A 23463-nucleotide genomic window follows, 5' to 3' on the forward strand; every position below is an offset into this window, starting at 1 on the left:
GCTATAGAAGTAACAGACCCACCTAGGAGGCCCCCGCTTAAACGTAAAGGGGGGGATGAAGAAACGGACATATGGGTGGTACTAAAGAAGGAAGGGGAAGCCCATAGAGCCGAGATGGCGGCAATTCGAACAGAACTACGCGAATTCATGACGCAGGTGTCGCTGCAATTCCAGAACATGAACCAGAGATTCGAGAGTATGATGGCAGAACTTACGGCCCAGAGAGCCGATATAACAACTCTGGTGGAAAGACAGAGGACCTATGAAGAGCGCCAGGCCACATGTGAGGAAGCATTAACTCAATTACAACATGGCCAGACGCACTAAACAGAAATCCATAATCTGGCAATGGAATTGCCGCGGGTTCCAAAGCAAGCCAGCTCTGGTGCAACAGTACATAGAAACCCTGCAGGAGAAGCCGATAGCAATAGCGTTGCAAGAAACTGGCAAAAAGATAACACTCCCGGGCTATCAAGCCTTTCACAGCGATCGGGGGGAAAAATCGCATGTAACAACGTTGGTTAAAAGAAACATTGCGACAATAGAACACGAAATTCACTCGAAAACGATAGAAGGAGTCTTAGTGGAGATGATTACGGGTAGGAAACAGGAGCCCAGCCTCTTCCTACTAAACATCTACTCGAGGCCAAGACAACAAAAAGTAAGGTTCAGGGCCCTCTTTCGTGCAGCTTTGAAGGCTGCAGGTAGGAATCCCCTTGTTATAGTTGGAGATTTTAATGCGCACCATGAAGAATGGGGCTACAAGAAAAAGGATAGCAAAGGCAGACAGCTGTGGGAGGACATCCAAGAGCTAGGCCTCACGCTGCACACAGACTCTGGCTGCCCGACAAGGAAAGGAAATAGCGTAATGGCAGACACATCTCCTGATCTGACGCTCTCCAAAAATGCACCTGCGATTAGGTGGGAGAATACAGAGCAGGACTTAGGAAGCGACCATTACATAATAGCAACTACCCTGGAAACAGGACTTTCGGAAGATCGCTCTCAGCAAGCGAAGATCACGAAATGGGAAAGGTTTAGGGAAATGCGGGAAGGTATCCCGGCGGTAGACATTACTGACATAGAAAGCTGGACGAGCGAGCTTAAAAAGCATGTAGCTAAGGCAACAGTAACTTTAGAAGGACAGGACGCCCCAGCGATAGCCGACAGCAAGCTACTCCACATGTGGGAGGCAAAACGCGGGTTAGAACGCAGGCTTAAAAAACAAAGGTGGAACCGGTACCTGAAAAGGAGGATAGCTAGACACAATAAAGAAATCGAGAGGTACGCCATGCAGCTATGTGAACATAATTGGTGCGGCGTATGCGATGATATGGAGAAAGGAATGAGTCTAGCCAAGACGTGGAATATCCTACGCCACCTGTTAGACCCAACTCAATCGAAAACTCAAACGAACATTAAGCTAAAGAAAACTAGACATGCCTACCAGGGGGAAGACAAGGATTTCATAAAGGAAATAGAACAGACCTATATAGGAAATATAACTTGCTCTGACTTGCCGGCTTATAAAGGTGTAGTAAGAGAGGAGCTCGACGCACCCATAACGGAGGCGGAGGTTAGAGCGGAGTTAATCAGACTTAAAACAAAGTCCGCCCCAGGGCTGGATGGTATAACAAATAAGATACTTAGAAATTTAGATGACGAGTCCATCATTGCTCTCACAAAATACATGCAACAAGTATGGGAAAAAGGAAAGTTACCCAAACAATGGAAAGAGGCCAGCATAATTTTAATCCCCAAGCCGGGCAAGCCACCCAAGCTGGAGAACCTCCGGCCAATATCCCTCACCTCATGCGTAGGAAAGTTGATGGAACATGTAGTTCAAACGAGATTAACTCGCTACATGGAGGATAACAGCTTATGGCCTGATGAGATGGTCGGATTTAGACCAAAGCTAAGCACTCAGGATGTAATGTTACGACTGAATCATGACATCATAGACTCCAGTTCTAGGGATGCAAAAGTAATTCTTGGGCTGGACCTCAAAAAAGCTTTCGACAATGTAAAGCACGAGGCGATCCTAGAGGAACTCCAAGTGATAGGAGCAGGACAAAAAACCTATGACTATATAAAGGACTTTCTGACAAATAGAACAGCAAAAATCAGATATCAAGACATAGAGTCGGGGGTAATTACGCTAGGGAGTAGGGGCACCCCGCAAGGATCGGTCTTATCCCCGCTTCTGTTTAACCTTGCTATGAGAGGTCTCCCGGAAAAGCTCAAAAAGATTGGCAACATACACTTTAGTATGTATGCTGATGACGTAAACATCTGGATCAATCAGGGCAGCGATGCCGAAATAGAGCATAAACTACAGGAGGCAGCGGACGTAGTGGTAAATAAACTACGCAGCGAATAGAGGGCTAGCGTGCTCACCAGAGAAATCCGCGCTTCTGGTGTATAATCCTAGGCACTTGAGACTCAAACAGAGTAACAACTTCAACATCACGGTCGGAGGACAACCCGTGCCGATGGTGGATAGGATTAGTATATTAGGACTGCATGTTCAGAGCGACGGATACAACGAGGAAACCCTGAAGAAGCTCGAGGGATATGCGGCGCAAGCCATAGGGATATTTAGAAGAATAGCACTCAAAGGACGAGGGCTCAGAGAGAAAATCTTGATCAAGTTGGTGCAAGCATACGTTATCAGCCGGATAAGCTATGCTACACCCTACTTGAAGATCCGCGCCTCAGAACGGGATAAACTAGACACGATCATAAGGGGATGCTACAAACGGGCCCTAGGCCTGCCCATAAGCACCTCCACTGAAAGACTCCTAGACATGGGTATTCACAATACATGGAGAGAGATTGCTGAAGCCACGAGAACGGCGCAGCAAGACAGATTAAGCCAATCAAACACAGGAAGGGCGATTCTAAGCATGGTAGGACTCCAGACGGACAGGGGTATTCTAGTAAAGCGGAACATCCCAAGGGACATCAGAGAAAAGATCAGGGTAGATCCTTTACCCAGAAACATGCACCCTACATTTAACAAAGCAAGGAGGGGAAATAGAGCTGAGGCGCTCACCAAACGCTTCGGCGAAATGAATGAGAAAGCAGTGGCCTACACGGATGCGGCTAGCGGGAAACTGGGAGCAGCGGTGGCAACGGTCGTTAGTGGCCGGGGTACAGCTGTCTCTTCCGCAACCATACGCAGTCGAAATCCAGAGTCGGCTGAAGAAGTTGCAATAGCGCTCGCTTGCGTGGGAACGGAGGCACAATACATAATTAGCGATAGCAAGACTGCTATCCCTGGCTCGAGATCTCTACTTCCGAGCCGCGGCAGGACCGCCCGATAGCAAGGAACTGGACGAGAGACTGATAAATTACACAGAAATAGTGGAAAATTACAAACTAAACAGGAGACTCTTTCCTCCCCCGGACAAAGAGCTCACTAACACAGAGGCTACGGCTTGGAGGAGACTACAGGCAAAAAATTTCATACACCCAGTGTGGGCATCACATGTCTTAAAAGATGAGGATATTGATGATAAGTGTAGGAAGTGTGGGGAGAGGGGGACCCTCGACCATGTGATTTGGGAATGTGCGGATTCTCCAGGGTTCCGAGAGAACATAGACAGTAGAGAGGCCTGGGAAACCCTTCTGCAAAGCACGGACCCCGTCGTGCAGAAGAAAGCGGTCCATCTGGCGATAGCTGCCGCGAGGAGTCAGAAGCTCCTTGCCTGTCTCTAGTCGCGGAGGTCCCGGCCCCTGCCCCTCGGCCTGCGTGCCGGAGGTAGGGAGTAGGGGGCCTCCATTCTGATGGCAAATAAAGGTTTATCATCATCATCATCATCATCGTGCCATGGACGAGGGCGGACGGCGGCTTTTTGTGTTGACGGGACATACAATGCTTTCGCCTTAATAACTGTCCCATTTGCTGCCAGTTTAATCTAAGGGCATAGAATCACCACCAAGAGCTCCACCGAACGATCATTCAGGTTGTGTTTTGGTGAAGCTTTGGCCGCTGGCTGCATTGGCCTGCGACAACTCGGGTAATGCATGCAGGCGCACTCACGCGCGCCTGCGAGCTGTTGATAAAGGAGTTGGGTGCAGCCGTAAGCATCTCTGGCACTGTACTAATGCGGCTTCGCTGCAGTGAAATACACTGCAGGCTAGAACATGCGGTGTTAATCGCGGAACGGCACCAAGAATTAGGCGTGAAATCCGCGCATGATCAGATCCCGGAAAAAAAAAAGCGCGACGAATCATAAATGGACCAAAAAGGCACCGGGTAGGGAAGGATGGAGACGGTGCGGGAACCTATTAACGAATTAAGTAACTCAGCACTCTAAAAATAGTTCTATTTTTTTTGCGAGAAAGTTGTCTTTGTATGAGAACACGTGAAATTGTAAGTTTAAATTGTCGGCGAAATTCTTGCTACCAATATTTGATGCGGGTATTACCTATAAGGAACGTTCACAAATGACTCATCCGCGGTGAAAAAAAAAGAAAAGGGCTTTTCTGCTGACAGCATTTTTAACTTAATCTGTGATCGGCCCTTGGTGAGTTTGCATTAGTAGTTAAATCTCTTTACTTTCTGTTTAAAGTTCAAGGATAAGAGAAGTATCAGTTAACGATGCGCTGAGTGCTTTGAGAAAATGAGCAGTTATCGGTCTTCTCTGCAGCAAGTGAGCAACATTTTCGAGCCATCGTGTACTATGCTGCTAGTTTTATAATAAACTCTAACACATCTCCAACCAAAACCCAACCAGACAGGTAAATCTGTCAAAATGTTTAGTTTTCAGTCTGCTGCAAGTGAACATCCGTTATAAGTTAACGTCAAGGTTCAGGTTGGCTTGCCCGTTCTTGAGTGCTAGTTTTATAATAAGCCCTAACACATCTCCAACTAAAACCCAACCAGACAGGTAAATCTGTCAAAATGTTTAGTTTTCAGTCTGCTGCAAGTGAACATCCGTTATAAGTTAACGTCAAGGTTCAGGTTGGCTTGCCCGTTCTTGAGTGCATAGACAGATTGCATTTGGAAAAAAATGCACTTTACCTAACTGCGGTGTTAATAAGCACCTTTCGACGAGATTGTAAGTTTTTCGTGCTGTCCCTGCGGCGCATACCCAGTCAGTTCTGCCCCATGCTCTTGCCATTATTACAAAAGAGCAGCAGCTTCTTCTGTAGGTCTGTGGTTGGCAGAACTGGGAAAGCGATCACGGAAAGAACGCAAGGTTTTTTCTGTCTTCAGTTACATAGTGATTAGGGCTTCACTGTGATCCGAACTTAGCCGGAACCGTTCAGGGTCACGTCGCAAGGAAGCTGCTCTCGCTTGAACAGGCGCCCACATGTTGCCTGACTGGCGTGCTATAGCAACGCGGTCGGTCGGCCGAGAATAGCACCTAAAAACGACTGCCCTCGTGTGATATGTGACATAATACAATAGCTGTCTTTTCATGTGAAAGGCTGGAGACCGTTGCCGGCTGTGCAGCGTGCCCAGTTGTCCGCTGCAGCACTCATGTAGCTACAACGACGCATTCCTTGCGCAGACGAAGCACACACTGATTCGTCTGCGCAAAGCCGGTACATACGACCTGTAATAAGCAAGGCTTCGAAAACGCACATCATGCGCAAATAGCACTGGAGCATCGCGCGCTATGTGTTTCGCTAAGGCCAGTTTCGGGCGTATCGGTACAAAATCATAAAAGGCGTGGGCAGCAAATCTGGTTGGCTTTTGACTGTCCATCAGCCTAACTCTCCAAAGAGGGGAAGCCGGCAGGTGCTCGCGTGACCACTGTCAACCAGGTGGAGCTGAAGCGGCTCCTCGGGCTGCAATGGCCAGAAGCTTTGCCTGGTACGCGGGTGTGGGCCAAAAGAATGATTTCTTGTAGGACATGATCGTTAAGGAAATAGCGCTACGTAACGTCCTTGCGTTACTGCACTATTGTAGCGAAAGCTACATTACGGTAGCATTTCGAGCCCTCAATGTGGCGGCGCCGCCGCGCTGTCACGTGGTTGGTCACGTGGTGCGGAGCAGCTGCCGGCAGAGCGGCGCCGTGGCTGATCACGTGACCAAGTTCCACTCGGCCAGCTGTAGCTGTCGCGTCACTCCAGGTTTAACCAGAGCTACACCACTGCCAATTTAGTCCCGTGATTTTTCTGTTAGGGGGTGTAGGTCATCTTCTGGGCACCCCACTCTGCTGAACGGACTATGCAATGTTCCTCGCGAGAGGACGACGAGCTGTGCAATCTGAGTCATCCGCGTGCCGGCGGTAATGCCGGTGGCGAAGCCCGATACGTATCTGATGACGCTGGAATTGGCGGTGCTTGTTGGCGGCACTTTAATTCAATTTTGCGATTTAGAACCGCTACCTTGTCCCGCAACGCCTGACCAAAGCTGTGTAGCCCTGCTAGCCACCGGCCCATTGTATCAGCATCGTGGATGAAAATACAATAGTTGAGGCGTTACGAACGGATACCGACCTTCGGGCCTTGCCACGACGAACTCGACGGCACTCTTCTTGAAGCGTGCGTCCACCAGGGTGTTCTTCATGATCTCCTTGAGGTTCTCCAGTTCATGCACCAAGGTTCCTGAAATGTAAATGAGAGATTTCGTTGAAGTGACACACCTTCCGTGCAGCAGAGTGTACCGGCTAAAAAAAAAAAAGAGGGTTTAAAAGAGGGCTAGAGTATAGTTTTTTTTTTGTTTTTTTGGAGGGGAACTGGCTTGCCACAGCCTTTCGTCATTTTCGGAACTAACTGCGAATGGTTCAACTGTTCGTCCCCTAGCAAAGGGGCAGAAAAGTTAGTTCCCAGAAGCAGCCGCACACGAATCGTGTGTTTCTTACAGCACTGATCACACATATGATAGTAAAGGAAAGGTAAATAAACACACGATTATACTAGGATCCGAACTCGGTACCTTTGGATTGGGAACCGAGGCCGGATATGACTACGCGACCACTGCAGGCAGCTGAGGACAGCAAAAGATTGCTCGGATGCACCACTCGTTTTTTGATCAAATGTATTGCTGCCTAGAGCAAAGCATAGTGATATTGTTGCCATGCTTTTCCAACAAGCTTCAGTAAGCCATAAAGCATAAGAACAGCGGTTTAAACCACGTTTTTAACCCCCCCCCCCCCCCCCCAAAAAAAAGAGTGCCGAATTGTGTGCATACTTGGCGCCCGATACTTTGCAACCGCGTATAATTGTTCATCGTGTGCTTCTTTTTTTTTTTTTGCGCATTAGGTGGTCCTACTTGCAGTAACTGCGCATTACGACCTGTTGAAAACAGAAGATAGCAGCTCGTGTTTTGCCTAATTTTTAGTTACTGGCGACCAGCGGGAGAGAGAAATTGATTGCTGCTATCACCGTTTCGCTAAGTCTCGCGGATGGTTGTACATCACATTAGCTCTAAAACTACTGGCAAAGAAAGGAAATTACGTATACTTTCTTAACGCCGACACTTACTACTCACATTCAACACGTCTTGAAGCGCGTCGCACATGTTTATGTACGTTCTGAGCTTCCTAGCACTCTGATCCCGCTGTGCCTTTTTTTTTTTTCCTGTCGAAGAGTCTATCCGCTTCGACATCGGCGGTGCTCTCACCGCACTTAGATGACATTCATCGCTTCCAAAAAAAAAAATGGCGGTGGTTTAGCTGTGGTTAAACCTGGAGTGACGCGATAGCTACAGCCGGCCGAGTGGAACTTGGTCACGTGACCAACCACGTGATCAGACACGGCGCCGCGCCGCCGGCAGCTGCTCCGCACCACGTGGCCAACCACGTGACAGCGTGGCGGCGGCCGCCACGCTGAAGGCTCGAAGTGCTACCGTAATGTAGCTATCGCTACAAAAACGAGGCCTATTGCGGTAGATGTTCTTTTGCACGATCTGCGGTTCGTCGTTTGCGCACGCTACGCATTTGGGGCAAGAGGCTCACCATGTGAATGCAAATTTAGGGACTAACGGCGAGTCTTGAGGACTTATGTTGACTTCGCTCCCCCACTGAGCCGGTTTTTTTTTTTTTTTGTAGCGATAGCTACATTACGGTAGCATTTCGAGCCTTCAGCGGGGCGGCGCCGCCACGCTGTCACGTGGTTGGTCACGTGGTGCGGAGCAGCTGCCGGCGGCGCGGCGCCGTGTCTGATCACGTGGTTCGTCACGTGACCAAGTTCCACTCGGCCAGCTGTAGCTATCGCGCCACTCCAGGTTTAACCAGAGCTAGGCCACCGGCAATTTTTTTTTTCTTTCTTAGAATGCAGGCTTGCTGCGTGGCATTGGTTCTGGTTGCCTTCGACCTCTGACGAAGCTTTTCGCAATAAAACATACCATACACGCTAACACGAAGTTACTGGGAAACATCCGGCTTTTGCGCGTAGCGATGGAGCTCTGATTTTTCTTTAGGATTATAGGATGGCAGCTCCGTATACATTTAGTGCCAAATGGAGGCGGTATTATGATGTCTTTCTTTAACGCTATGCGTCGCTGATGAGCACATAAACGCGGCGCTGAAGCCATTGCTATACCTCGTCCGCGAAAACGCTTGTTTCGTTTGCCAGACCATATTTATTACCCTGCAGCATTCATAAAGACTGGCGGAGAGCCCCAATCAGAGCTTTGGCATTTGTCTTTTTTTTTGTACGCACCCTTACTTTGTCGTACGGCATATGAGTTCTCTGAGGCGGAGTATTTGCATTTTGACTCGATGCGTGCGGGAAGGAAACGCACATTCTCATAGGCTAAGGCGCACTGTATTGGCTGTTGCGCAGAACAGAAGAGAAAGACTGTGCGCTTTCTTTGCGCATTTACTTGCGCTGGAACCGTGCGAGAATGGCTATGTCCATACGTTCTGCCATGCTGCCCACACATCTCGTCTGGGCTGTCAGTCTCTTCGGCGACTGAACAAGTGAAGGCTTTTAGGAAACCGCTTCGATGTTTTCGAAACGGGTACGAAAGGTTGGTTCAAACCAGCAATTTGCACCGTTCTTGTTACTGTGACCCTGTTGGAGGGCCATTGATCACACAGCCAGATATTCAGCGACTCGCTCATGCAAAAATAAAAATGAATAGACACATAACAACGGTTATAGGTGGGGAGTGTCTTCAAAACCCAAGTCGGCTGGGTGAACACCGCCCTGACTACTACTAGCCTAGGCTTTTGATGGCTTAGCCCACTTGGATGACGTAAACGCATTCTTGAGTGCGCACGTTACTCGCCCCGAGAGGATACCCTATTCTCGCGAACCAACAGCTGAACGCGGGAGTTTTCGACTGCGACACGCTGCGCCGACCTTGTTACTTCTGAAGCACTTCCCCGAGACAGCGGCACCACGTGACATCGCAAAGTGCTCGAGCGCATAGTGATAACAGCAGAGCACCTCAAATACGGTCCGGTGAAAAGAGGCCGGCCTGCTTCGATTTATATGCGCCCCCTGGCCTCAAACGCTTCAAGGCCCGCACACGCGACGGACGTAGTAGTAGTAGTAGTAAGTGTTTAATCAAAAATATAATAAAAAGGAAGTTAAAAGATTTTTGCTCACCCCGTCATCTGCCATCACTGTATCGGCGGCACCTGAGCTGGGGCAGCGGAAACAAAGGATAGAAGGCAGTATGAAGAAGGGAAATGAAAGAGGTGAGGGGACAGCAAGAAAGGACATAGGGAGAGGTCATATATACACTATTTACAAAGAGTCAAAATAAAGTCCAGGTCGTGGGCGCGTACAGAAATGACAAAAAAAAAACACGCGCACAACACTTTGCACACAAAGACGGACGAAATCGCAAATTCCGCCAGCGGACGGGGCGCCACGCGACCCGACGTCACTGGCTTCGCCTCGTCCGCAGACGGCAGAGAGCAATTATTCATGGACAGGGGGAGAGAAAGCGCGGGAGGGCGAACAGGGCTACGAGAATCGCACCCTTTTCCCCCTTACCCCCAGCGCCGCGCAATGGCGGTGATTCGCTCAACGGAGGAGACAGTTGAACGCTCCGCGTCCTCCACCTTCCAAACATAATCAACAAGCATCTCTCTCCCTTCCTTCCTTCTTGAGTTTTCCTGTTTTTCCGCACCAACCCGAAGCTCTCTCCCTCTCCGGCACACCGCAGGCGACCCTAGAGTCCCCTCCACCGTATCACTGACAAGAACGCCATAATGGCTTGTCTGACATTGCATTTCTAATTCTAAGCGGGATTTCTCGGTCAATTCTCGACGCGTCCCTGTACAATCCATTTTATACAAATCGCGATGGCAAGAAACCACATTGCTACTTCATACCGCCTCTTTTTACGCAATGTGTACCACAGCGGCGGTACTCAGATGCTATAGCGTATCTCGGCCGGATCACCAATCACGTGACCACAACCAGGAATTCATTGCTGTTCTTGCGCTCCACTCGATTTCGCAGCTCATCAGCTGTGGTGCAACGCCGACAAATGGTGTTCAAAGTATGAGGCCACACATGGAACTCCTCTTTGGGGGGCGGGGGGGGGGGGGGGGGGGCGGTCTGACAGCGTCATGCGGTGCAGAATCCTCATGGGCGCTGAGAACCATGCTTGACCGTAACGCGTTACAAGTAATTGATTAGTTGTAATAAACCACATTTTCTTCGAATTTTGTAAACGCATTGGCTGCTTTCTGTACCGTACAACCTTATCGATAATCTTATTATTATTTTTTAGCTATCGATCATTGTAATCTATTTCTTTTTTACAAAAACAAATTGTAACCACTGGTATAACTTCGAGAACCTCAACTCGGTGGCAAACACTGGTGTAGCGCTGAATTCCTTCGCGTTACAACGCCGACGATCGAGCTGCGAATCAGTCGCGCGCGCGAGGGTGTCCTTATACACGCAAGCTTGCAGGTATTTGACAAGCCTCGTGTTCCACGTCACGTTTCACCGCGACGGCGAAACGGAATTATCCTGCTACGTGGGCTTGGGCTTTGTCCCCGCCGAGCGTGTACTACAACGATGCGCGGCGCTTTGCGCAACTTCGAGGTGATGCGCAAGGTCTTCGTACGTTGCGCGTGCATTGAGATGCTTTTCTGTGTCGCTACTGATGTGTTCGCAAGAAAGCGTGGAAAAATTGCCGAAGAAAGCTTCGCAAGACGAGTGCGGATGATAATGCCAACGTATGGATTGCAACTGAGCATAGATCAAGCAAGCCGCACCAGCTCATTCTCGTCTGCTTATATCTGCTAATAAAATATATAGGTGAAAAATAAAATAACAGTGAGCGATTACTTCTCCATAGTTGTCAAGTTACTTTTTATGGGCTGTAATTAACTTTTCAAATTATTTGCATTTCAGATAAAGTCATTGTAATTGTAATCGGTTACTTGATTTCTGTGACGTGCCACTGGCCAGAAAAACGTGTTCTTAAGGTTAGTGTTTCGAACCCGATCGCGGCGGCTGCGTTTTCATGGAGGAAAAACGCTAAGGCGCCCGTGTGCTGTGCGATGTCAGTGCACGTTAAAGATCCCCAGGTGGTCGAAATTATTTTGGAGCCCTCCACTACGGCATCTATTTCTTCCTTTCTTCTTTCACTCCCTCCTTTATCCCTTCGCATACGGCGCTGTTCAGGTGTCCAACGATATATGAGACAGATACTGCACCATTTCCTTTCCCCCAAAACCAATTATTATTATTATTATTATTATTATTATTATTATTATTATTATTATTATTATTATTATTATTATTATTAAACGTGTTCTTAAGGTTAGTGTTTCGAACCCGACCGCGGAGGCTGCGTTTTTATGGAGGAAAAACGCTAAGGCGCCCGTGTGCTGTGCGATGTCAGTGCACGTTAAAGATCCCCTGGTGTTTAAAATTATTCCGGAGCCCTCCACTACGGCACCTCTTTCTTCCTTTCTTCTTTCACTCCCTCATTTATCCCTTCCCTTACGGCGCGGTTCAGGTGTCCAACGATATATGAGACAGATACTGCGCCATTTCCTTTCCCCAAAAAAACAATTATTATTATTGAAGTGGAAAACTTACTTAACCAAGTGACGACCTTATGCCAGTGATAAGTCTGAAAAGGCGGCGCTACGTTAGTAACAGCGCTTAGAGCAGGCGGAGCCTCCTGGCCAGCAACGGCGTATCCGAGTACGCGATTCAGAGTCTCACACCACGGTACTCAGTTCCAAAGATACCGTCTCACCGCGTTCCTGGTTCCATCACTTTCTTAATTTTCACCTCTGACCTACTGTAACCGGTAGTGAATAGCCAGCTAGTTTTGACATGCATGCCACAAGTACTGACCTTTCTCGGTTGAAACGATTTTAAAAATAACACCGGGGCACCTAATTCAATATGCGTTAGCACTGCGATAGCAACAGCTGCTGCATTTACCAGAAGTGACGTCACTTCCGTTCTGGTGACGTCACTTCCCCTCCAGCCAATGGGAATGCTTCTGTCTGGTAACGTCACTTGCCTCCAGCCAATGGAAATGCTCCTGTCTGGTAACGTCACTCCCCTCCAGCCAATCAGTGAATTTATCTTCCGACAACACATTTTCTTTCCAATGGGGACTCGCATTACATTATCTCGCATTACAAACGAATCCGGCGTACAGTCGGGGACAGAAGTCTCTGGACCACGCGTTCCTAAAACTAAGCCGCGAGCTCTGCTATTAGCCGGCGGCTAGAGTCCACACTTGTGGAGATGAAAGAACAAAATTCTGATTTTCACCTCCACAAGTGTTGCTTCCAGCCTCCGGCTAATAGCAGAGCTCTCAGCTTAGTTTTAGGAATGCGTGGTCCAGAGACTTTTGTCCCCGACTCTACTTTTATGGGTGTTTTTCGGTTTAACTTTAACACCGCAGTTCACAATTCATTATTTTAGGTAGCCAGGTCCCGAGAAAGCAGAAAGAAGAGGTGAAGCCGTCTCAGAGCAGACGCTTTTGACAAATAATCGATTTTATTCACACTTAGAGACTACGCGGTTAACTAATTATTCAATGCTACACCGATTCCTTTATGCACCATCCATGGTCATGACGTCAGGGGTGCTTACATGCGAGCTTGCTACTGCAGTCATGTGTAAGTTGCAGCCTTTTCTCTGTAGCCGTATGCCAGCGATAAGAAGGACGCCACCAGCGGAAGTCCTTCCAACAGCAATTCCTCACTAGAAGCGAACGTGACGCACCATTAATGTCGTAGGCGGAGATGGACTGGGCGCCGGCCGCCAGGCACCAGAGAATGACCTTGGCCACCGCTTCGAGGTCGACCTTCTCCTCGAGCACGAGCAGCCCCACGTGCCGGGGCTTGTCGGCCAGCTTCTCGGTGCTCTCCCGGATGGCCACCACGGCGGCGTAGCCCGTGGCAGAGTTGAGCGCCACGTGCTCCAGCCGGTGGCGCCACTTACGCACCGTGCTCTTCACGGTCATGGAGGCCAGCACGCAGTATTGGATCAGCAGCAGCAGCGCGTAGCCGAACACGCCGGCCACGGCCAGGGCCAGATTCCGCAGTGGTCGGCCCGCACTGTGGTCTCCCGCGGTGGCCATGCTTTCCTCCGCCTGTGTGGGTCAGAATGCGAACTCGAGCTGATGGTATACTCTCCCTGCAATAAAGAGGGGAACACGGACTTGGACGGGACATGATGCAAATGTACAGAATCGCTCAAAAGTCTCTGGGCTACACGGTCTGGCTTTGAGCCTCATAATTGGTGGAGCTCGTGAGGTTCAAAATCTCTGAAAGGGACGAGAAGTCTCTTCTGCACCCGTGGAGACCTCGGTAGCCTTGTAAACGCTGTAAGTGCCCGACTATAATCCTCAAAATCAGATCTTGTGGCCTGCGAACTTTTGACCAATTCTGCACATGTGGAACGCGCAGGGAAGAGGATACAAGTTAACACAGGGCAGGGCTGAGTGTAGCCCCAATAAGAAAGGATTCTGTTTTGCGGTGACGTCATCGGAGTGATGATGACTGTGTAGGCGTAAAGGAGGGCATTGCACCGTATACGTATATGTGGGACCGTTGATTTTCGGGGTTTCATTTTTTCCAGAATTCGGGGGGGGGGGGGGGGGGTAGAAATCTGGCGATGTTTCTTTAGTTCAAATTCGGGTACAAAGCGGGTTAATTAGCAACATTTTTCATAGCTCGGGCTTTTCCAGCCCCCCCCCCCCCTTTTTTTTTTTTTTCATCCAAAGACAGTTTACTGCAAACGCTCGTTTTCGTGCGGGACACAAAACGGCATATTTTTTGCTGAATATTTCACAAACACCATGAAAATGACAGGGCTGCGCACAGAAGAAAAACCGTTCACCGGATTAGATTTTTTCTGAACTTTTACAGTTATTTCGTCGTGTAAAATGTAAATATCCTACTGATCACTCCGCGTGCATGCAAGACCTGCCTGGCTTGTACACTGCGAAAACATTCGTTATACATCACAGAGGCATTTTTAAAAGAGTAAGAGCTGTGGAGCAGGACGTCGTTATAGCGGGGAGAGTGCTTGATACATTATACGGCGACTAAATGCCTGGTCAATAGCCGTACTTACGCGTCTCGCTTCTAAAAGCCACTTTTCGAACATATCCTCAAATTAAGGCGTTTAAGATAATCAGTCGAACGATTCGCTAATTACCGTGTGGTGCCTTCAGCTTTGTCCAGGTAAACGTACGTTGTTTATGTCCTTTTATATACAGTCGGGCCCCTTTAATACGACCTCATTTAATATGGAGAACTTGAACTACATGGACAGTTTTTGTGTGGACGAAATATTTTCAATGTATTTACGCCTCGTTAACATAAAAATTCGCTGCCTTAACAATGGACAGGATGGAGAGGCCATTGGAACCCCTTTGTTTTTGTCCCGTTTATATAAATATCGATCAGAAGAAAACCTCGACTACCCCAATCAGATCTTTCTCTTGCTATATGTTGAGGGTAAGGGCAAGCAGCAACAGGCAGGGCGAAAGTGGAAGTGCCTCAGTGATGTCCTTTTTCTTTCTCTTGTCTTCATGCTTTACAGTGCTAAGGGACCCTATCGAAGCGCCTTATGGTTTGCTGCGCCGCATAAACAGCTGTGAAAAAGAAAAAAGAAAAAACTTCTGCAGCTTGCGCTACGTTAAAAGTCGCATTCAGCAGCTGTCAGCCAACTGAGAACAGCAATGTAATATCAATTTTGGAGATATCAACAATAGTAGGTCTTCCCGCCTCGAAGCGCAATCATGTGTTTCATGGGCCGGCACTAGGGTAGTGCAGTTTTAAGTCACAAGAATTATACCTATTTTCAACTACACTTCACAGAAGCAGATCTTAAACATAAAGTGTTTCGGGCCCCGGCGGCATTCTCATACGCGATGTGTCGACCATGCAGTTTTGGCGACTCGAGCCAATCGTGATTTTTGGACTGACAGCATACAGTTGACGAAATTGCATTCTTCGTCTGAGTTCACCTGACTTGTTTGACTCTCCTAAAACCTGGAGTACTGACCACAACAGTTCCAACCGCTTCTCCATACCTTGATGCTTTATCCTGGGATTAATTTCATGGACTACGGAATCATTTTCATTCAGTATTCTCAGTGTGCATTAACTTTTTCCTTGCAGTGGGAAAAAGGGGGCTTATTTTGTAGGTTTAATTTTGTTTTTGGCTGAAAATATTGTGCTAGTTACATTAACATGCAGCATGTACAAATGAAGCTAAATCAATGCACTATTTGATGGCATGCATTTAAAACAGAAATATGTGGTAACTTCGTAATTGTATTTGTTTCATACAAACTATGATCAAAACTGTGGCTAATATTTATGCCGAAGAGGGTGGGACTGTTTTGCCTGAGAAAAAGGCTTCGTAGAATCGAAGCGACTGGTACATGGGGAAGTGCATAAACAAGTACTACGAGCTTCAATACGTGCCGAATGTGAGTTGAAAGGCTTTGCGTTAAGCGAGCATAAGTAGTTTTCATTTCGTTGCCGGTTGTTGACGAGCTTATCTGATGCTGCGTAAGTACCGGCGACCCTTAGCGAAACGATGAGCAGCAAATATTCTATTCCCCAACGCCGCTGCCCGCCAGTAAAAAAGCGAAGTGAACGACAGCATCCTGTATTAGTTTTCAGCGGACCGCAATGTGCAGCTGCCTGTTGCTACAAATAAGACCATCTTATCCGCAAAAAGAAAGAAAAGAAAACAAGGATTTGTGGTTGTCAAGTAACGGCTGGTACGTATGCACGGTCCGACACTTCTTTTTTGGCCAAAAACGCGATTTAAACCAATGTGCGTATACAAGTAATAAAAAAAACCTTACCTTTAGCTTGCCTCCAAAATCATATGACACCAATATGACCATTACTTTGTTCTGAACAGCAATATGTTCCATTAAACTTCGAGCGTTAAACCGAAACAATGTGTGTGCTCCGTAAACATGGCGTTTATTTTCAACCACGGAGCGTCTGCTGTGGCGGCATGATTATATCCGTGCTTGGTTCACTATAGAAATCGTATCGCCTGCTGATTCCAGAAATTGTTACAGGACCTCTGCCCCGTCACCGCAGTATGCCGGTCTGCTACGCCCACTGACTGGCTCCCGGAAACCTCGGGTCGTTACGTCACCGAAAGGCAGCTACAAAAGGGACCCACCAGCGTCGACTACCGCATTCACTCTGCAGCGGTGGCAGCATAGAAATCGTATCGCCTGCTGATTCCAGAAAATTGTTACAGGACCACTGCCCCGTCACCGCAGTATGCCGGTCTGCTACGCCCACTGACTGGCTCCCGGAAACCTCGGGTCGTTACGTCACCGAAAGGCAGCTACAAAAGGGACCCACCAGCGTCGACTACCGCATTCACTCTGCAGCGGTGGCAGCATAGAAATCGTATCGCCTGCTGATTCCAGAAATTGTTACAGGACCACTGCCCCGTCACCGCAGTATGCCGGTCTGCTACGCCCACTGACTGGCTCCCGGAAACCTCGGGTCGTTACGTCACCGAAAGGCAGCTACAAAAGGGACCCACCAGCGTCGACTACCGCATTCACTCTGCAGCGGTGGCAGCATAGAAATCGTATCGCCTGCTGATTCCAGAAATTGTTACAGGACCTCTGCCCCGTCACCGCAGTATGCCGGTCTGCTACGCCCACTGACTGGCTCCCGGAAACCTCGGGTCGTTACGTCACCGAAAGGCAGCTACAAAAGGGACCCACCAGCGTCGACTACCGCATTCACTCTGCAGCGGTGGCAGCATAGAAATCGTATCGCCTGCTGATTCCAGAAATTGTTACAGGTTAGTTTTCATTTTCATTCAGTTTTTTTTAAATGGCTGCCACTGCTGCTGAGTGAAGGGTGTTTTTGTTTTGTTTTGCACGATGGATACTTGTTTCTCATGTAAAGTTTCACTGACTGATGACAAGGTTTTCCTAACATGTGCTGAATGTAAATCTTGTTACCACATTGGCACCTGCTCTGGTGTTGCCGAAAATGCCTATAAGAAAATGTCGCAGGCCACGAAGAAAGCTTGGAAATGTCCAACCTGTAAAGCGACAAAAGCTCGTTGCAGCAGCTTAACATCAGATAACACTGAGGCAACAGTAGACCTTGCTCAAGAAATTGCAGAGATTCGCCGCATGCTTGCAGAAGTTCTCACAATCAAAGAGAAACTAGAAACGCTCGAGACTATAAAAATAACTGTGGATGACATTGAGAAATCCGTAGAATTGATGTCAACAAAATATGATGAAGTCATAGCACGTATGGAAAAACAAAGTGCAGACATATCCGATCTTGGAAAGCGTGTGGAAAAGCTCGAGACAAAGCTAAAAGAAGGAGAAATCAAACAGCTAAAAAGGGAAGTCAACAACCTTGAACAATATTCAAGGCGACAAAAACCTTGAAATCCACGGTTTACAGAAGCATAACAGCGAAAACCTTCTAGAAAAACTGAACCTTTTGGCTAATGATCTCGACCTTCCGCCGCTTTCCGAGTCCGATGTAGAAGCAATACACCGCCTCCCTACAAGAAAGGATGAAAATAATGTTGACAAGGTAGCTCCAGTGCTTGTACGTTTTGCTTCACGCGTTGTCAGGGACAAATGGCTTGCAAAAAAGAAAGAACTAAGGGATGCAGATTCGAAAATCTTTTTGAATGAAAACCTGACAACCCATAACAAAAAGCTACTGTGGCTCATGAAAACTAAAGCTACCGAAAAGGAATACAAGTTTGCCTGGGTGAAAAATGGAAAACTGTTCGTGCGGCGCAACGCGCGCGATAAGATTATCAACATTACAACCATTGAAGACTTGGAACTGATACGATAACCCATGACCAAAATGCACTCTAACAGATGGCCATTTAGAAATGATGGCTTGCTTTTCAGATCTGGATCATCCTCCAACTTTAGGCTATCACAGCATAGATTCTTTCAGGCGTGGCAAAGCTCAGAATATCTCTAGTTTTTCCTTGTTTCATTTAAACGCTCGAAGTCTAAGAAATAAGAAAGAACCTGTTGATTTACTTTTAGAAACTTTGCGTCATGAATTTGATATCTTGGCATTTACCGAAACCTGGTTCTCAAATGAACAGGACGTCATTAATTTTGAAGGTTACAAATCTACATCAGTATTTCGAACAAAGAAACGTGGCGGAGGCGTTACGATATACATAAAAAACAATCTTAACTTTAATGTTATCACAGAATATACTGCTATAAATTCTAGTTATGAAACGATCGTGATAGGATGTGTCAACACAATTTTTGTTATCATGTACCGGCCTCCTAATGGAACCGTAGATGTGTTTTTGGATTTTCTTGAAAATGTGCTAGAATACTGTGCAGACATTGGCAAGCATGTTGTTTTATGTGGAGACTTAAATATTGATTTTGCCTCTCCTCAGCCTAACAAACAAAGGCTTGAGGATATCCTCCTTTGCTTCGGATGTGAAAATCTGATTCATGTACCGACTAGAGTAACAGAAATATCTGCGTCCTCACTGGACCTGTGTTTTACAAATTATGATATGAATGACCTAGAAGCTGGAGTATTATCATATGAAATAAGTGATCACCTACCAATATTTTTATTTCTGAACCACATTAAAACTAGGGAACCTCAAAATACCACCTCTAAAACCATAAAATATAGAAATTTTTGTGCAGAAAAGGTAACACTTTTTCAGAACTTACTAGCAGAAACAAGCTGGGAACAAGTATATTCTTCAGCCGATCCTGTTCTAGCGTATGATATCTTTGTCAGCGAAGTTAAAAAGCAATACGAACTTGCATTTCCTGTCGATGAATTTCGAAAAATAAAAAAGGCAAGGAAACCCTGGATAAACGCTGCCCTTGTTAGAAGAATAAAGAAACGTGACAAGATGTTCGCACTATTTATCAAAACCAGGGATCCAAACACTCTTACTCAGTTCAAAAAATTCAGAAATAAACTTAATTCTGATATCAAACGTTCGCGAGCCATGTATTACGAAAACAAATTCACTGAGATTTATAACAATCCCAAAAAAGTTTGGACCACCGTAAATAATTTGATGTCTAAGGGTGAGAGAAGGGACCTTACCGAATTGACAATTGAAGGTGTGTCCTACACAGGGACCCCGCTGGCAAACAAACTTAATGATCACTTTTTAGCTGCTGGGGCTCCCAATCCCAACATAGACAACAATAATCAGCATAAAACATACATGAAATCAATATTCAGGGACTCGATTTTCCTGGTTCCTACAACTTCAGAAGAAATTTGTGCCATTATACGACAGCTAAGTAATAATAAATCTTCTGGAATAGATGATCTCAGGGTCCAACCCATAAAATCAGTAGCACAGCATATCAGCAGTCCACTTTCTCACATATGTAATTTAATCCTTTCTACTGGGGTGTTCCCTCATGAGCTAAAGATTGCGAAAGTGTCAGTAATTTTTAAAGGGGGAAACGAAAACGACTTACATAATTACCGACCAATATCGGTTTTGCCAGTCTTTTCAAAAATTATGGAGCAGATTATTTACATTCGCTTATTAAATTTTTGTAAACAAGAAAGTATAATTGTAGAACAACAATATGGCTTTCAGAAAGACAAGTCCACTGAAAAAGCGTTACTTAGTACTAAAGATAAAATAATAAGAAACTTTGAGCAAAAATATCATACAATAGGACTTTTCCTTGACTTCAAGAAAGCGTTTGATTCCATCAAACACAATATATTGTTGCAAAAGTTATACAACTATGGAATCAGAGGAATTGCATTTGACTTAATAAAAAGCTACTTAGATAGTCGACAACAATACGTGCAGTTAAACCAGGCAAAATCAAGTCTAGGAACAATAAAATACGGGGTCCCACAAGGCTCCATCTTAGGGCCCTTACTGTTTTTGTTTTATATTAATGACATTATCGATATTCCACTCACGCCAGATATAATCCTGTATGCAGACGATACTAATGTATTTTTTTCTGGAACAGACTTAGAAATGCTTGAAAGGCAAACAAACAGCTGGCTAAACAACCTATCACAATGGCTTAACATTAATCAATTATCCTTGAACACTAATAAAACAAAGTACATTATTTTCCGTCCCAGAAATAAAGCCATCAATAGAGAACCTATTATACAATTTCGTGGGGAACACCTAGAACGAGTAAACTCTCACAAATTTCTGGGGGTTATTTTTCAAGAAAATTTGAGCTGGTCTCTGCACATAGAAAAAATACGAACAGTTATTTCCAGATCAATCGGAATTATCTTCAAAGTAAAGAACTTACTACCAATGTGGTTAAAAAAGCAGTTGTATTATAGTCTAGTTTTTTCTCGTTTGCAATATTGTATTCTTGTATGGGGAACTACGACAAAATCAAACATGGAAAACCTGCTTATATTACAAAAACGAGTCATACGATTAATAGAAAACTCTCCATATAGAGCCCCCTCAGCCCCACTTTTCGAAAAACATCAGATATTAACTATCACGAATATCATGAACAAAAGAGTAGCTTTGAAAATATATGATCAAATAAAAATGGACCCGGCTGGGTTCTCGCAAACTTTCTTCTTTAGAGACCACGACCATAACCTTCGGCATATGACCTGTAGAAAAGAACTAGTGCGTACGAACTACGGTACACAAACGCTAAAATATCGAATCGCTGATCTTCTAAATAAGTACCCGGGTATTATAGAAACCATTCACAACAGTCGTTCCACGAAAGCATTTAGCAAAAAGTTAACCCATTTCTTTTTGTGACATAGCAATGGCTTACTTTTTCTGCACATATCTGCCCTATATTAAAAAAAAAGAAAAATCCATGTTTTTATTAGAAAAGAAAACCTTACTTTGGCCGGCATAGTTAAGCTCTTTTTTCCTTTTGTTATATTCAGTCACACCGATATTTGTATTTTATGTGAAATTTTGTGTAACAATGTTGACTCGCGAATATACTTTTTACAGTATTTCTTAATTGTGTACCTTTAATGAATATGTGCTGTTTTTTTATGTTTTCGTGTATAATGTTATATGCAATGTCTCTTTGGTGTTATGATCTGTTTTTCTTTGTTTAAACCTGTCCACTGCTCAGTTGTAGAGTGTAAAGGGGGCGGACGCTTCGTCAGGCAACTTTTGATTGCCTTTTTGTTCGCCTCCTCGGCAACCAAGTGTTGTTGAAATAAATCTGAATCTGAATCTGAATCTGGTGAGTTCGTATCCCGGTATTTTCAAGTGTGTTGATTTCTGTTTCCTTTCTAGTTGTAATAAGGGTTCGTGTAAGTATTATATGTAATAAGTGCTTCCGCCCAGACTTTCCCTCTTTGATTTGCACTGGAAATGGCGCTTCATTTGCATTTTTTCTCGAAAAGGCTGCTCCCGGGAAATAACTGTTGCACCCCTTTCCTAGGGGACCAACAGTTGCACCCTTTGCAGTTGATCCCGAAAAGGACTAATGGTTGTGGCAAATCAGTTGGACCCCAAAGAGACTAACCTCTCGCCCCATTTTAGTCCTTTTTGGCTTAGAGGGAATTAACCCTGTCCATTGCCAGCAGCGCCCACCCTATGCCCGCAAACTTCCTAATCTCATCCGCCCACCTAACCTTCTGCCGCCCTTTGCTACGCTTGCCTTCTCTTGGAATCCACTCCGTTACGCTTCGTGTTACCGTCCGTCTATGCGCGAGCATGGACGGCAGCAGACGGCTGGCCGCCGTGTGTCATCGCGAAGTCTCGCAAGGCGCAGTGCTTTGGAAGCTATATCCTCGTCTTCCACAGGCACGGCACAATGGCTTGGAATATGAGCACCTTTTTTTTTGACGAATCTGCCACTAGGCATAAACTAGGAGGGGTACGGGGATGAGAGGCGACTTGTTCGCCGAGTGGCGTCAGAAAATTACCAAGGTCCTTTTCGTGCACCACAACCATGTGGCGCAACACGTGCTGTCTTCGCTGACTGCGGTGACTGCTGTGAGCGAACGCGACGAGCCAGACCTACCTCTTGACATGGGCATAATTACGTGCTCGAGGTGTCCTGTTGTCGCCATGGCACCAGTGCATACAGATTGCAACTGACTGACCAGGTGCTGACGTCCGAGTTCGAGTAAATGGAATAAACTCGCATGGATGACACTGACTGCAAAGTACATCAAGAATTGATTCCGTAAGGCTGAGTTTATGATCCCAGGAGTGATGGAGGATGCTTTTGACACCAACGTTATCGGAAACATGTGGATGTATGGCTATGGACGCTTTACAGCGCGGGAGCATGGGCGCCGCCATATTTGGTCACGTGACCACCTCGCCATCGCCGGCCTTCGGGCCTTCTCGTTCCGACGGCTGCCGGCGCGCTGGTGCCCGACAGCAAGACGCTTCTCCGGCTCTCGCTGTAAATAACGAGCTGTCGGACGGCACAAAAACTTAGTGTGAGTGCTCATAGAACGTATTGGTACTGGAAAATGTTTGGTTCAGCCAACTCATTTACTCGTCTCCTTCAGACCGCCCGCATCGGCTCGAATGTGTCAACAAACGGCGATTAGCTACCTGCGCGTCCATATTTATTCAGTCTCAGTTCACCGTATAACGCAATTTGTGGACCGCATAACTTGCTGTCGAACTGCAGATTAAAAGCGGGACAATGCCTGAAAGCTTGCTTTTTAGAGCTGGATGTTTTTGCCGAGTGAAGGAATATGGGTTCACAGCTACCAAGAACGTTCACTGCTCAGCACTGTGCACACGACTTACAACCGAACGTGCGAGTGATCGCCGGCCGATCGCCCAGGTATTTACTTTATCCTCCGTTAACATTCCCGCTTCCAGAAGAAGAATATGCGTGTTTTTCAAGGGCCCGTTCAGAAGCTCGGCGACGTTCGACCGTGCGCTGTTGTTAATTACGTAAAACTGAAAACTGCTCCAGAGTTCATTACCCGCAGATGTAGCCTGCCGGAGTAAGCGGAAATATACATGTCTTGATAAATTTCACCTCTCTCCGGCGCATCACAGTACTTCTGTAGAGCTTTGCACTGGGAGAGAGAATTGCATGTCGAAGCGCCTCCT

At 46.5% G+C, this 23463-nt stretch overlaps 1 protein-coding gene across 2 annotated transcripts in view; it reads right to left on the reverse strand.

Annotated features, from left to right (window-relative positions):
- The window catches only part of Tango14 (transport and golgi organization 14), a 35636-nt gene that overhangs the window by 9699 nt on the left and 2474 nt on the right, over positions 1-23463 (reverse strand). Inside the window, exons 2-3 of one of the 2 annotated variants that reach the window (XM_077662730.1) lie at positions 13129-13498; positions 6457-6564 (exon numbers count right to left, since the gene is read on the reverse strand). In XM_077662730.1, the coding sequence (XP_077518856.1) occupies positions 6457-6564; positions 13129-13486 (466 nt within the window). In that variant the 5' untranslated portion in view covers positions 13487-13498. Of the gene's footprint in view, positions 1-6456; positions 6565-13128; positions 13543-23463 lie in introns of both variants that reach the window. The other variant, XM_077662731.1, reaches the window with a different exon arrangement.

The sequence above is a fragment of the Amblyomma americanum genome, chromosome 4, assembly GCF_052857255.1.
Source record: "Amblyomma americanum isolate KBUSLIRL-KWMA chromosome 4, ASM5285725v1, whole genome shotgun sequence".
Classification (NCBI taxonomy): domain Eukaryota; kingdom Metazoa; phylum Arthropoda; class Arachnida; order Ixodida; family Ixodidae; genus Amblyomma; species Amblyomma americanum.